The sequence below is a fragment of the Salvelinus alpinus genome, unplaced genomic scaffold (genome assembly GCF_045679555.1).
Source record: "Salvelinus alpinus unplaced genomic scaffold, SLU_Salpinus.1 scaffold_44, whole genome shotgun sequence".
NCBI classification, from domain to species: Eukaryota; Metazoa; Chordata; class Actinopteri; order Salmoniformes; family Salmonidae; genus Salvelinus; species Salvelinus alpinus.
The window spans coordinates 269,622-282,924 of NW_027255985.1; the positions used below are offsets into that span (position 1 = coordinate 269,622).

The 13,303-nt window shown below is 42.8% G+C and overlaps 1 protein-coding gene across 1 annotated transcript; it reads left to right on the forward strand.

Moving 5' to 3' along the window:
* The first annotated feature begins 433 nt into the window (after nucleotides 1-433).
* Nucleotides 434-12,528, forward strand: LOC139567108 (zinc finger protein ZFP2-like). The gene is made up of 2 exons (XM_071388597.1): nucleotides 434-1,000; nucleotides 9,373-12,528. Exons 1-2 carry the CDS (start codon nucleotides 676-678, stop codon nucleotides 10,626-10,628), a joined length of 1,581 nt encoding a protein of 526 aa, XP_071244698.1. The 5' UTR covers nucleotides 434-675; the 3' UTR covers nucleotides 10,629-12,528.
* The last annotated feature ends 775 nt before the right edge of the window (nucleotides 12,529-13,303 follow it).

The window sequence follows — 13,303 nt, forward strand, 5'->3', positions numbered from 1 at the left end:
AAGGGCACTTCCTGTTTCATACTGCAGACCTGGGAAGTAAACACTGGCCTAAAAACAATGAACATAGAGCACGAGGCTTTCTGCAAGGTCCGCCGCTCCATGCACCCCACCTCGCCAGCTGACATGTGAGTTCCATGTACTGCCCTGCATATGACTTGATCCATTTATCTACACATCTGTAACTACGCAGAAACAGACTAAGACAGTGTTCTATGTGAGCACATTGCACATCGTTTAGCTTTGTCTTCTCCTTTTTCAATCAACACATGCTTCTCTTTGAACGACATAATATAATATTAAACGTTTATTGAAATAAATGAAAAATACACTTTTGGTTCCTCAACTGCGTTACCCACTCCAGTCAGCAGATGGCGATGTGCGTCTTAGATTCAGGCGATGCTGCCAATGTGAAGTATAATCTAGTGGACGGGACGCTCCTTCAACAACAACAGCTAGTCAGACACCTCGGTAGCTTTCTAGCAAACATAGCTACAACATTCACGCTCTTTACACTGTTTTGGTGTATATTAGTCGATGTGTTTGAAACACACTTCTGTCGTATGTACTTGTTGGCCCATTCAATTATATATGTACGTTGTTTGTCAGCTAGCTGGTTTGCTAAGTTAGCTTAGAACTAGGCTAGTCGCTAATGCAAGCTAGCTAACATCTCCGACCATGAGTTCACTAAGCTACTCTCCTCCTGCTAAAGAAGTGGCAGTCTGCTGGACGGAGAAAGAAGGTATTGTGAAAGAGGAGGAGGAAGAGGAGGCTGTTACAATACAAAAACAAGTAGAGGGTGAGGCTGTTACCGTGAAAGAAGAGAAAGACGTTACTGTGAAAGAAGAGGAAGAAGCGTTCAGAGTGAAAGAGGAGGAGGATGTTACAGTAAAAGACGAGGAGGAAGAGAAAGAGGAGGATGCAGTTTTTGGTGTGAAAGAGGAGGGGGAGATTACTGTCACATTGGAGGCAGAAGAGGCGGTTGGAGATCTGTTTAACACCAGTAAGTACCGTCTCTGCAGTCGTTGAACCAATATGCAGTAAAGGGGTTCTACACTTTAATGTTGTTCTGTACGAATGGCTGAAGCTACACTGTAACGTGTAGAACATCAAGAGTGGACCATCAACAAAACGTTAACAATTGATCAAATGCATCCATTGACAATGCCTGAAATATTGTAGTCCAAGATGTACTCTTAGAGGGGCGATCAGCAGTTGTAACATCCATTTTGGGACTTATACATTAATGATATGTACCCATTGTTTCTTCACTTATAAATGCCTCATGAGCTTAGTTCAACTGTCGTACCCCATCAGAACCCAAAATATAAGCTTTTTTTACTCCAATGTTTATCAGTAAATGTAAACAAACACTGTATATCCTCAAAACATGATTAATTGATTTAATTGAGTCTCAAGCATTTCTAAAATATTTAACATTTTCCTTTAATTATTAAAAGAAAATCTAATTCAGAATAAGTAACGTAACAAAATGTGTAAAAAAGGAAGCGGTCTGAATTTAATGAATGCACTAGGGCCCCAACTAAAAAAAATCTTGGGTCAACCAAGAGTCGTCTTTTCTTTCTACCCACCGATTGGTAGAAATGTTACAACGTGTATTTTCCCATATATAGACACACCCCATGTGTTTTAATTAAATCAACTATATGTACTGAACTGGTCTGATGCTTTAAGCTGTTTGATTAAATAATTAAGACACACAAATGACTCGGGAGCCAGAGATCAAGATAGCCTAACCATCAGAAAAAAACTCTTCCTCCTCCCGCTGCTGCTTGCCTTCGTAAATTCTGATGTTATGCTCCTAAAGTTTCTGGTAATAGGCTACACCAGCAGTCGTTATGCTCCTATAGTTTCTGGTAATAGGCTACACCAGCAGTCGTTAGGCTCCTATAGTTTCTGGTAATAGGCTACACCAGCAGTCGTTATGCTCCTATAGTTTCTGGTAATAGGCTACACCAGCAGTCGTTATGCTCCTATAGTTTCTGGTAATAGGCTACACCAGCAGTCGTTATGCTCCTATAGTTTCTGGTAATAGAATACACCAGCAGTCGTTGTACTCCTATAGTTTCTGGTAATAGAATACACCAGCAGTCGTTGTACTCCTATGGTTTCTGGTAATAGGCTACACCAGCAGTCGTTATGCTCCTATTGTTTCTGGTAATAGGCCACACCAGCAGTTGTTATGCTCCTATAGTTTCTGGTAATAGACTACACCAGCAGTCGTTATGCTCCTATGGTTTCTGGTAATAGGCTACACCAGCAGTCAGCAACACTTTTCCATTTGGTGCCAAGTTATCTGACCATTTCTACTGATCTGGTGCCTATGATCACTTAGCTACATAGCTAATGCCTGCTGGACTGTTCATTAATCACGGTACTCCATTTTGTTTATCTGTCGGCCCCAGCCTCGAACTCAGGCCCTTTGTGTAGTTAACTGACCCTCTCTGCCCATTCATTGCCATTTTACCTGTTGTTGTTGTCTTACCCGTTGTTGTCTTAACTTGCTCTCCCAATCAACACCTGTGATTGCTTTATGCCTCGCTTTGTCTCTCTCTAATGTCAATATGCCTTGTATACTGTTGTTTAGGGTAGTTATCATTGTTTTATTTTACTGCGGAGCCCCTAGTCCCACTCAACATGCCTCAGAGAACTATTTTGTCCCACCTCTCACACATGCGGTGACCTTACCTAGCATAACTGGTGCCTCCAGAGATGCAACCTCTTATTGTCACTCAATGCCTAGGTTTACCTCTACTGTACCCACACTCTACCATACCCCTGTCTGTACATTATGCCTTGAATCTATCCTACCACACCCAGAAACCTGCTCCTTTTATTCTCTGTTCACAACGCACTAGACAACCAGTTCTGATAGCCTTTAGCCGTACCCTCATCATTCTCCTCTGTTCCTCGGGTGATGTAGAGGTTAACCCAGGCCCTGCGTGTCCCTAGGCGCTCTCATTTGCTGACTTCTGTAACCGTAAAAGCATTGGTTTCATGCATGTTAACATCAGAAGCCTCCTCCCTAAGTTTGTTTTACTCACTGTGTTACGGATACAGGTATTCTGTGTGTATCCTGTGTGTATTTCTTTTCTCTCCTTCTCCCCTACTCACAGGTGACCATCATCATTCCCCAATCAGTCATCAATCAGTCGCTAATCAGAAGACACCTCTTTTTCTCCTACCCAATCACATTCCCTTTCCCTTGGTTTAAAAACCCTGTCAGTTGTTTTCTCTGGAGCAATCTCTCTGTAAATGTCATATGTCTGTAGATCTATTGTGTGGTTTAGCATCTACATGTCACTTTGTCCCCACCTGTGAGTATTGTGTTTGTTATGGTGTTTGAATGTTTGTTTGATAGTGGGAAAAGGGGGTAACCAGACAGTTCGCCCATGGGCATACACTACCCGTAGGTAAACGTTGTTAAATACACTAGTTAGAACTGGGTCGGACCACCCACTGTATTTTTGGTTAGTTAGTTAGCTGTTGTTGAAATAGGCTAGACTAGCTTAGGGGTGTTTTTGGATACTTATTGTTTCTTTCCTTGGGTCCAGCTCAGCACCTTATCCTGCCCCCCTTTACCGTGTGTTTAGAAATAAACCCTGTGTGTTTGATGGTAACTTAGGTGTCTGTGGTTATTTCGTTCTCACCGTTACTTTGTCACTGTTACATTTTGCATGAGTTATGTTACGGGTCTCGTTACCATCCCCCCTAGACTGCCGGGCCAAAGGGATTCGTAACATAAGTGGGGGCTCGTCCGGGATCTGTCATTACTGACACCCAAGCCGCTCGTGCAAATTGTTGTAGTGGTCTAGTTCAGTGTTGAGCGTTATAGCTGAAGTAGCATTAGTGTTTGCTATTTGTTTGTGTTTTGCTTGTGTAGTGGTTCAAAATGGCTACATTTGATTTGAAATCCTTTGTGGATAACCCTTCGTGGGATGTTTTTGATAAATGTCGAAGAGTTGATTTAATGACCTTGGCTGACCATTATTCGTTATCGATTCCGCAGAGTTTAGTTAAAGCGGAGGTTAAACAACTAGTGTTGAATGTTTTGTTGGAAGAGCAGGTGCTTGTGTTACCGCTGCCTGAGCCTACTACCCCTGTAGGGGATGTTGCTGCTCCTCTAAGCCCAGTGGTGTCTGAGGGCGAGGCTAAAGCTCCAGCCACATTGCCCCGTTTTGATCCACTCTCCCCACTGTCAACCGGTGATGCCAGACGGGATGTCCGTTCCATACAGTTCCAACTGGAGGCGGAAGAGAGAGCCCAAATTAGGCGAGAGACTCTCCAGTTGGAGATGTGTAAAATTGAGGCAGAAAAAGAAAGAGACCAGCGGCAGATGGAGATGTGTAAAATTGAGGCAGAAAAATAATGAGAACAGTGGCAGATGGCGTTAAAAATGCACCCTGTTGATGCCAAGGTATTGGCTATAACTGCATTTCCCGCACCTACCACCAGACGAGAGCTACGCCGCTTTTTAGGGATGGTTGGCTACTACCGTAGTTTCTGTCAAAATTTCTCTGCGGTAGTTGCTCCATTGACCGATTTGCTCAGTCCGGCTAGATCATTTGTGTGGTCCCCTGATTGTAAGATAGCTTTTGAATCTGCTAAAGCACTCTTGTGTAATACCCCTGTACTTGCTGCTCCGGATTTTGAGAAACCGTTTAAACTGGAGGTAGATGCTAGTGCCAGAGGTGCTGGTGCTGTTCTACTGCAGCAGGACAAGAGTGGAGTGGATCATCCCGTTTGTTATTTTTCTCGAAAGTTTAACAAATGTCAGACAAGTTATGCAACTATAGAACAAGAAGCTCTTGCTTTGTTGTTGGCTCTGCAATACTTTGAGGTATACATTGGTTCCAGTGCCCTACCAGTCATTGTATATACTGATCACAACCCCTTAGTGTTTCTCCACCGCATGTACAACCAGAACCAGCGCCTAATGGGTTGGGCCCTTATTGTGCAAAATTATAATTTGGAGATACGGCACAAAAAGGGTTCTGAAAATGTATTGGCAGATGCTTTGTCTCGTGTGTGAGAATAATGATGTTTGTATATTTTGTGTTCGCAATCCCCCCTAGGGTTGCTCTTTTAAGGGTGGGAGTGTTACGGATACAGGTATTCTGTGTGTATCCTGTGTGTATTTCTTTTCTCTCCTTCTCCCCTACTCACAGGTGACCATCATCATTCCCCAATCAGTCATCAATCAGTCGCTAATCAGAAAACACCTCCTTTTCTCCTACCCAATCACACTCCCTTTCCCTTGGTTTAAAAACCCTGTCAGTTGTTTTCTCTGGAGCAATCTCTCTGTAAATGTCATATGTCTGTAGATCTCTTGTGTGGTTTAGCATCTACATGTCACTTTGTCCCCACCTGTGAGTATTTTGTTTGTTATGGTGTTTGAATGTTTGTTTGATAGTGGGAAAAGGGGGTAACCAGACAGTTCGCCCATGGGCATACACTACCCGTAGGTAAACTTTGTTAAATACACTAGTTAGAACTGGGCGGACCACCCACTGTATTTTTGGTTAGTTAGTTAGCTGTTGTTGAAATAGGCTAGATTAGCTTAGGGGTGTTTTTGGATGCTTATTGTTTCTTTCCTTGGGTCCAGCTCAGCCCCTTTTCCTGCCCCCCTTTACCGTGTGTTTAGAAATAAACCCTGTGTGTTTGACGGTAACTTAGGTGTCTGTGGTTATTTCGTTCTCACCGTTACTTGTCACTGTTACATTTTGCATGAGTTATGTTACGGGTCTCGTTACCTTCCCCCTAGACTGCCGGACCAAAGGGATTCGTAACATACTGCTTTAGCACACTCCGCCAACCTTGATGTCCTTGCCGTGTCTGAATCCTGGTTTTGGAAGGCCACCAAAATTTCAGAAATTTCCATCCCCAACTACATCATTTTCCATCAAGATAGAACTGCCAAAGGGGGAGGAGTTGCAATCTACTAGAGAGATGGCCTGCATAGTTCTGTCATACTTTCCAGGTTTATGCCCAAACATTTCGAGCTTCATATTTTAAAAATGAATCTCTCCAGAAATAATTCTCTCAGTGTTGCTGCCTGTTATAGACCCCCCTCAGCTCCCAGCTGTGCCCTGGACACCATATGTGAATCGATTGCCCCCCATCTATCTTCAGTTTGTTCTGCTTGGTGACCTAAACTGGGATATGCTTTACACCCCGGCCATCCTACAATCCAAACTAGATGCCCTCAATCTCACACAAATTATCAAGGAACGCACCAGGTACAACCCTAAATCCGTAAACATGGGCACCCTCATAGATATTATCCTGACCAACTTGCCCTCCAAATACACCTCTGCTGTTTTCAATCAGGATCTCAGCGATCACTGCCTCATTGCCTGCATCCGTTATGGGTCCGCGGTCAAACGACCACCCCTCATCACTGTCAAATGCTCCCTAAAACACTTCTGCAAGCAGGTCTTTCTAATCGACCTGGCCCGGGTATCCTGGAAGGATATTGCCCTCATCCCGTCAGTAGAGGATGCCTGGTTGTTCTTTAAAAGTAATTTCCTCACCATCTTAAATAAGCATGCCCCTTTAAAAAATGTAGAACTAAGAACAGATATAGCCCTTGGTTCACTCTAGACCTGACTGCGCTCGACCAGCACAAAAACATCCTGTGGCGTACTGCACTAGCATCGAATAGTCCCCGCGATATGCAACTTTTCAGAGAAGTCAGGAATCAATACACACAGTCAGTTAGGAACGCTAGGCTAGGAAACACTGTCACCACCGATAAATCCACGATAATTGAGAATTTCAATAACCATTTCTCTACGGCTGGCCATGCTTTCCTTCTGGCTACCCCAACCCCGGCCAACAGCTCCGCACCCCCCGCAGCTACTTGCCCAAGCCTCTCCTTCACCCAAATCCAGATCGCTGATGTTCTGAAAGAGCTGAAAAACCTGGACCTGTACAAATCAGCTGGGCTAGACAATCTGGACCCTCTCTTTCTAAAATTATCGACCGCCATTGTTGCAACCCCTATTAGTAGTCTGTTCAACCTCTCTTTCATATCGTCCGAGATTCCTAAAGATGGGGGTAACACTCTAGACCCAAACTGTTACAGACCTATATCCATCCTGTCCTGCCTTTCTAAAGTCTTCGAAATCCAAGTTAACAAACAGATCACTGACCATTTCTAATCCCACCGTACCTTCTCCGCTGTGCAATCCGGTTTCTGAGCTGGTCACGGGTGCACCTCAGCCACACTCAAGGTACTAAATGATATCATAACCGCCATCGATAAAAGACAGTACTGTGCTACCGTCTTCATTGACCTGGCCTGTTTTCCGGACCTCTGGCGGTCTTTATAGGGGTACCACGGGGTTCAATTCTCGGGCTGACTCTTTTCTCTGTATATATCAGCGATGTCGCTCTTACTGCGGGGGATTTGTTGATCCACCTCTACTCAGATGACACCATTCTGTATACATCTGGCCCTTCTTTGGACACTGTGTTAACAAACCTCCAAACGAGCTTCAATGCCATACAACACTCGTTCTGTGGCCTCCAACTACTCTTAAACACAAGTAAAACTAAATGCATGCTCTTCAACTGACTTAGAATATGTGGACAACTACAAATACCTAGGTATCTGGTTAGACTGTAAACTCTCCTTCCAGACTCATATTACGGTCCCGTGTGGCTCAGTTGGTAGAGCATGGCGCTTGCAACGCCAGGGTTGTGGGTTCATTCCCCACGGGGGGACCAGGATGAATATGTATGAACTTCCAAATTTGTAAGTCGCTCTGGATAAGAGCGTCTGCTAAATGACTTAAATGTAAAATGTAATATTAAGCATCTCCAATCCAAAATTAAATCTACAATCGGCTTCCTATTTTGCAACAAAACCTCCTTCACTCACGCTGCCAAACATACCCTCGAAAAACTGACTATCCTACCGATCCTTGACTTCGGCGATATCATTTACAAAATAGCCTCCAACACTCTACTCAGCAAACTGGATGCAGTCTATCACAGTGCCATCCGTTTTTGTCACCAAAGCCCCATATACCACCCACCACTGCGACCTGTATGCTCTCGTCGGCGGGCCCTCGCTACATATTCGTCGCCAAACCCACTGGCTCCAGGTCGTCTATAAGTCTTTGCTAGGCCGCCTTAACTCAGCTCACTGGTCACCATAGCAACACCCACCCATAGCACGCGCTCCAGCAGGTATATCTCACTGGTCATCCCCAAAGCCAACACCTTTTTGGCTGCCTTTTCTTCCAGTTCTCTGCTGCCAATGACTGGAAGGAATTGCAAAAATCGCTGAAGTTGGAGACTTATTTCTCCCTCACTAACTTTAAGCATCAACGATCTGAGCAGCTTACCGATCGCTGCAGCTGTACACAGCCCATTTGTAAATAGCCCATCCAACTACCTACCTCATCCCCATATTGTTTTTATTTACTTTTTTGCTCTTTTGCACACCAGTATTTCTACTTGCACATCATCATCTGCACATCTATCACTCCAGTGTTAATTTGCTAAGTTACTTCGCTACTATGGCCTATTTATTGCCGTGCCTCCTTACTCCATTTGCACACACTGTATATAGATTTTTCTATTGTGTTATTGACTGTACGTTTGTTTATCCCCCGTGTAACTCGGTGGTGTTGTTTCTGTCGCACTGCTTTGCTTTATCTTGGCCAGGTCGCAGTTGTAAATGAGAACTTGTTCTCAACTGGCCTACCTGGTTAAATAAAGGTGATTTAAAAATAATAAAAAATAAATAATAATAATCGTAACTTTATTGACAACACCCAAATGGATACTGTCATTAACGCGGTTCTTAATACTGTAGCAAACATATTAAACATGACATTCAAACGAGCGTTAGTTATAATCCAAAGTAGTGTGAAATGCACTCATAAGCAACCTGGAAATGGAGGTTACTCCCCTGAGTTTTCCCTATTCAGAATACATTGTGAAAAAATAAATTGCTCACCATTTTTTCTCCAGGCAGATATAGTACACCCATAACTATCGGTTTCCTCATTAGCAGGGAGGAGTTTCTGCAATCAAATTGCATGTGCATCGCCCTCGTACTGCAGTTTTATTAAACACAGAAAGAGTTGGAACACTGCTGAGAGTTTCAACAACATGAATAACTTATTTCTAGTCTACAATCTTAGATGTTACTACTAATGTGAAAACAAGACAATATGACTATTCGTGCTCATTTTAAGACAAATGTCAAATAATTTTAACATTCATTACAGACGTCAATTGTTGTACAACATCATGGCTACTCTGTTGGCATCACCTTTTACAGTGGATTTCTGCTGTTGTGGGCCTTTAATCATCTGTCTGACTTTGTTGTTCACACAGGAGAGAGACCGGACTATTGTGGATCCTCTGGGGAGCATCAACAACCTCATGATGCTGAAGAGGCAGAGAAGAGTCTCTCCAGATCAGAACACCTCAAGAAACACCAGCAGAGATCCACAGAGAAGAGAACTCACTGCTGCTCTGACTGTGGGAAGAGATTCACCTCATCAGCAGGCATTAAAATTCATCAGAGGATCCACACAGGAGAGAAACCTTATAGCTGTGGTCAATGTGGGAAGAGTTTTGGTCAGTTTGGCTCTCTGACTTTACACCACAGAATACACACAGGAGAGAAACCTTATAGCTGTGATCAATGTGGGAGGAGTTTTACTACATCTGGCAATCTGACTTTACACCAGAGAATACACACAGGAGAGAAACCTTATAGCTGTGATCAATGTGGGAAGAGTTTTGTTCAATCTAGCGCTCTGACTTTACACCAGAGAACACACACAGGAGAGAAATCTTATAGCTGTGATCAATGTGGGAAGAGTTTTGGTCGATCTAGCTATCTGACAGTGCACAAGAGAACACACACAGGAGATAAACCTTATAGCTGTGATCAATGTGGGAAGAGTTTTGGTCAATCTGGAGATCTGACAGTGCACCAGAGAACACACACAGGAGAGAAACCTTATAGCTGTGGTCAATGTGGGAAGAGTTTTAGTCAATCTGGAGATCTGACAGTGCACCAGAGAACACACACGGGAGAGAAACCTTATAGCTGTGATCAATGTGGGAAGAGTTTTATTACATCTGGCTCTCTGACTTTACACCAGAGAATACACACAGGAGAGAAATCTTATAGCTGTGATCAATGTGGGAAGAGTTTTACTACATCTGGCTCTCTGACTTTACACCAGAGAATACACACAGGAGAGAAATCTTATAGCTGTGATCAATGTGGGAAGAGTTTTGGTCGATCTAGCTATCTGACAGTGCACCAGAGAACACACACAGGAGATAAACCTTATAGCTGTGATCAATGTTGGAAGAGTTTTGTTCAATCTAGTAGTCTGACTATACACCAGAGAACACACACAGGAGATAAACCTTATAGCTGTGGTCAATGTGGGAAGAGTTTTGTTACATCTAGCAATCTGACTATACACCAGAGAATACACACAGGAGAGAAACCTTATAGCTGTGATCAATGTGGGAAGAATTTTGTTCAATCTGGCCATCTGACATTACACCAGAGAACACACACAGGAGAGAAATCTTATAGCTGTGGTCAATGTGGGGAGAGCATCTAGCAGTCTGACTATACAGCAGAGAACACACACAGGAGAGAAATCTCTTAGCTGTGACCAGATATAATCTGATAAAAGATATCTGATCAAATTTGAGAAAATACATACATGAAGGAGTTGTTTCATGATATCAATGAATTAATGTCACAATGTAGAATGTTTTAACATTGTAGAAGGAGTATTTTAATGATGTCACAATGTAGGACCATAATTGTTTGCCCCCTGTTCTATTGATTTCAACATGATATGGATATTAGCCTCAGGGGAAAATCCAGGCTCTGAATTGAAAGAGTATTATTTATGTGACTTAACAAAAAGTGACTAACAAAAAAAGAGTTGTTACACTTCCCACGTTGGTGACCCTCTTGAATCAAAATGCAACACTTCAAAATGTAGCTAGTTATCTAGCCCTTTTCTACAATTTGTCCTCTAAACAGGGATGTACACATTATTCCCTGATTCCGTGTGGTTTTTGAGCTGTTAGTTTCAACAGGACGTGCAACCTCATCTCCCTCCTCTCGGCACAATTGATTTCAACATGAAAGCGATGAGTGATGACAAATAAGTGTTGCGTTCCTTTTGTTTAGCGACCCCTAAATTTAAATGCATCACTGTTGCCCTGCTTTTAGAGTATCGGCGTTCATTCTCAGATGTTCCAACCCAAATGTACTAGAGCATGACATTGGGGACTGGATCCCGATCCAACAACATGCCTATCTAGTGAACCCTGAAAAGAGAGAGAAGCTCCGCAGTGAGGTGGAAAGTTACTACGGATATTGCAGGAGTTTCCTCTTGAAATCAGACATGTCCGTGGTAAGGACAACTTGGTTGCTGAATGTCTCAAGGGTGGGCAGTTAAAAAGATTTGTGTTTTGCTTTTAGCCAGTTACCATGGATCACAATTTATTTTGACATGTTTTTCCGTGTTGGAGATGAGTTTTATCTTTTATTCTTATCCGTATTTTTTTTAAACTGCACTGTTGGTTCGGGGCTCGTAAGTAAGCATTTCACTGTAAGGTCTACACATGTATTCAGCGCATGTGACTAATACAATTTGATTAGATTGATTGGATTTTGTTTGGGCTCGTTCCGAGGGGACCAGAGTTCTAGAAGCTAGTGAGTTTTAGGATTCTACAGAAAGAAAAATGTGAAAAATAATACGATTGTATACTATTATTTAGAAATACGCGTTTATTCTTGTTTTTAATTGTTGACAGCCAGTAGACACCATGTTTATATTGTAGAAGGTGACGCATTGTAGTTGATTATGTGAAATGGAAGTTGTTTTTTAGTCAGTTGTTCAACTGAAATGTGTCTTCGGCACACCGATTGCTGTCACCTCGTTAGTCAGTATGTGTTACACCTGTGCTGGCTTGTCCATCTCTTTAGTGGGAAGGTGTTTCACCTGAGCTGGTCCAGGTTCTATTTAAGAGTGTCTGGCCCAGTGCTCCAGTTGTCTTGATAGATGTGGAGAGTCAACACCTTTAGTTGCTCCACCTTTTTGGTTTGCTTCCTGTCTTTAAATTTGTTGTGGGTTTTTCTTTTGTTTGTCTCTTGGGCAGATTTAGTGGGTCTCATGGTGGGTGTCTTTTAAGTCCCAGTTGTTGTTACTAGTCAACTTTCAGTGGACACCCCCATTGTGTCTTTCAGAGCCCCTCCTAAAAAACAAGCTTATATTTTGGGTTGGATATAGCATCATATTGTTTATATTTTAATCAATGTCATTTCCTTACAATGCTCATTAGTCTTTCAGTTGTTATTCTTCGTTTTTTTATCCTCAATATTTCTGTTTATTTTCATAGTTTTTTCCTGTGAAGCCATTGTGTTGCATCCATGTCTGAAATTTGCTGTATAAATAAAGCTTGATTTGATTTCAACAAATTAACCCAGTGATGACCAATCAACAGACTCTTGGTCCCTCTTAGTATGAAAATAAGTATCAATCCCACTTTTCCAGCCTGCTGAAGGTGTGGTGGAGTGGTAAACACCACCCCCGGCTCTACCAGGGGCTTGAGGTGGTCTCCCACAGCTCTGCTTATGTCATGTTCTGTGGCCTTGCCGTTCCATTTCTTGACTGCCCCTGCAACACAGAAACACATTTAGTCATATTATATAAAACATTCAAAGTAATGGATATGGAGCATCTATGGCCTCAGTTACACCTGGCACCTTAATGTGACTTCTGTCATCTGATCACTCCAAGCTGCATTAGGTTCAGATTTACCAGGATGGGCCTTTGACATAGTCTGGATGCAGTCAGGCCACTGAATATAAATATTCAATATAAAGAGATGGGGTGAATGAGTGGAGAAAAGTAGATTTTACACGCTATTAGCGCGGGGTGTGCGCTAATAGCGATGGTAACGATGTTTCGTGGGAGGCAGTTGTTGATGTGTGCAGAGTCCCTGGTTCGAGCCCAGGTAGGGGCGAGGAGAGGGATGGAAGCTATACTGTTACACATTCTTCGGTCTCTTTTACTAGCAGGTGTAAAAGAAACACAGACAAGACAAGTAGGCGCTCAGGTCATTATGGTCATTGTAGTTTAAAAAAAATAGCATCTAATTATGCGTATGTGGGGTTGTTAGAGAAGAATGTGATTGTCAGCCCTAACAATCCATTCTAGCACCTCAGGCTCTGAAAAAGGTTTCATTGATGACCTGTTCCTTCTATTCCAGACGT

Bases quoted from the DNA above. Each gene is read 5' to 3' on its own strand.
- LOC139567108 (XM_071388597.1), top strand. From the start codon at position 676: ATGAGTTCACTAAGCTACTCTCCTCCTGCTAAAGAAGTGGCAGTCTGC. The intron at 1,001-9,372 runs GTAAGTACCGTC...TTGTTCACACAG, and splicing joins TGGAGATCTGTTTAACACCA to GAGAGAGACCGGACTATTGT.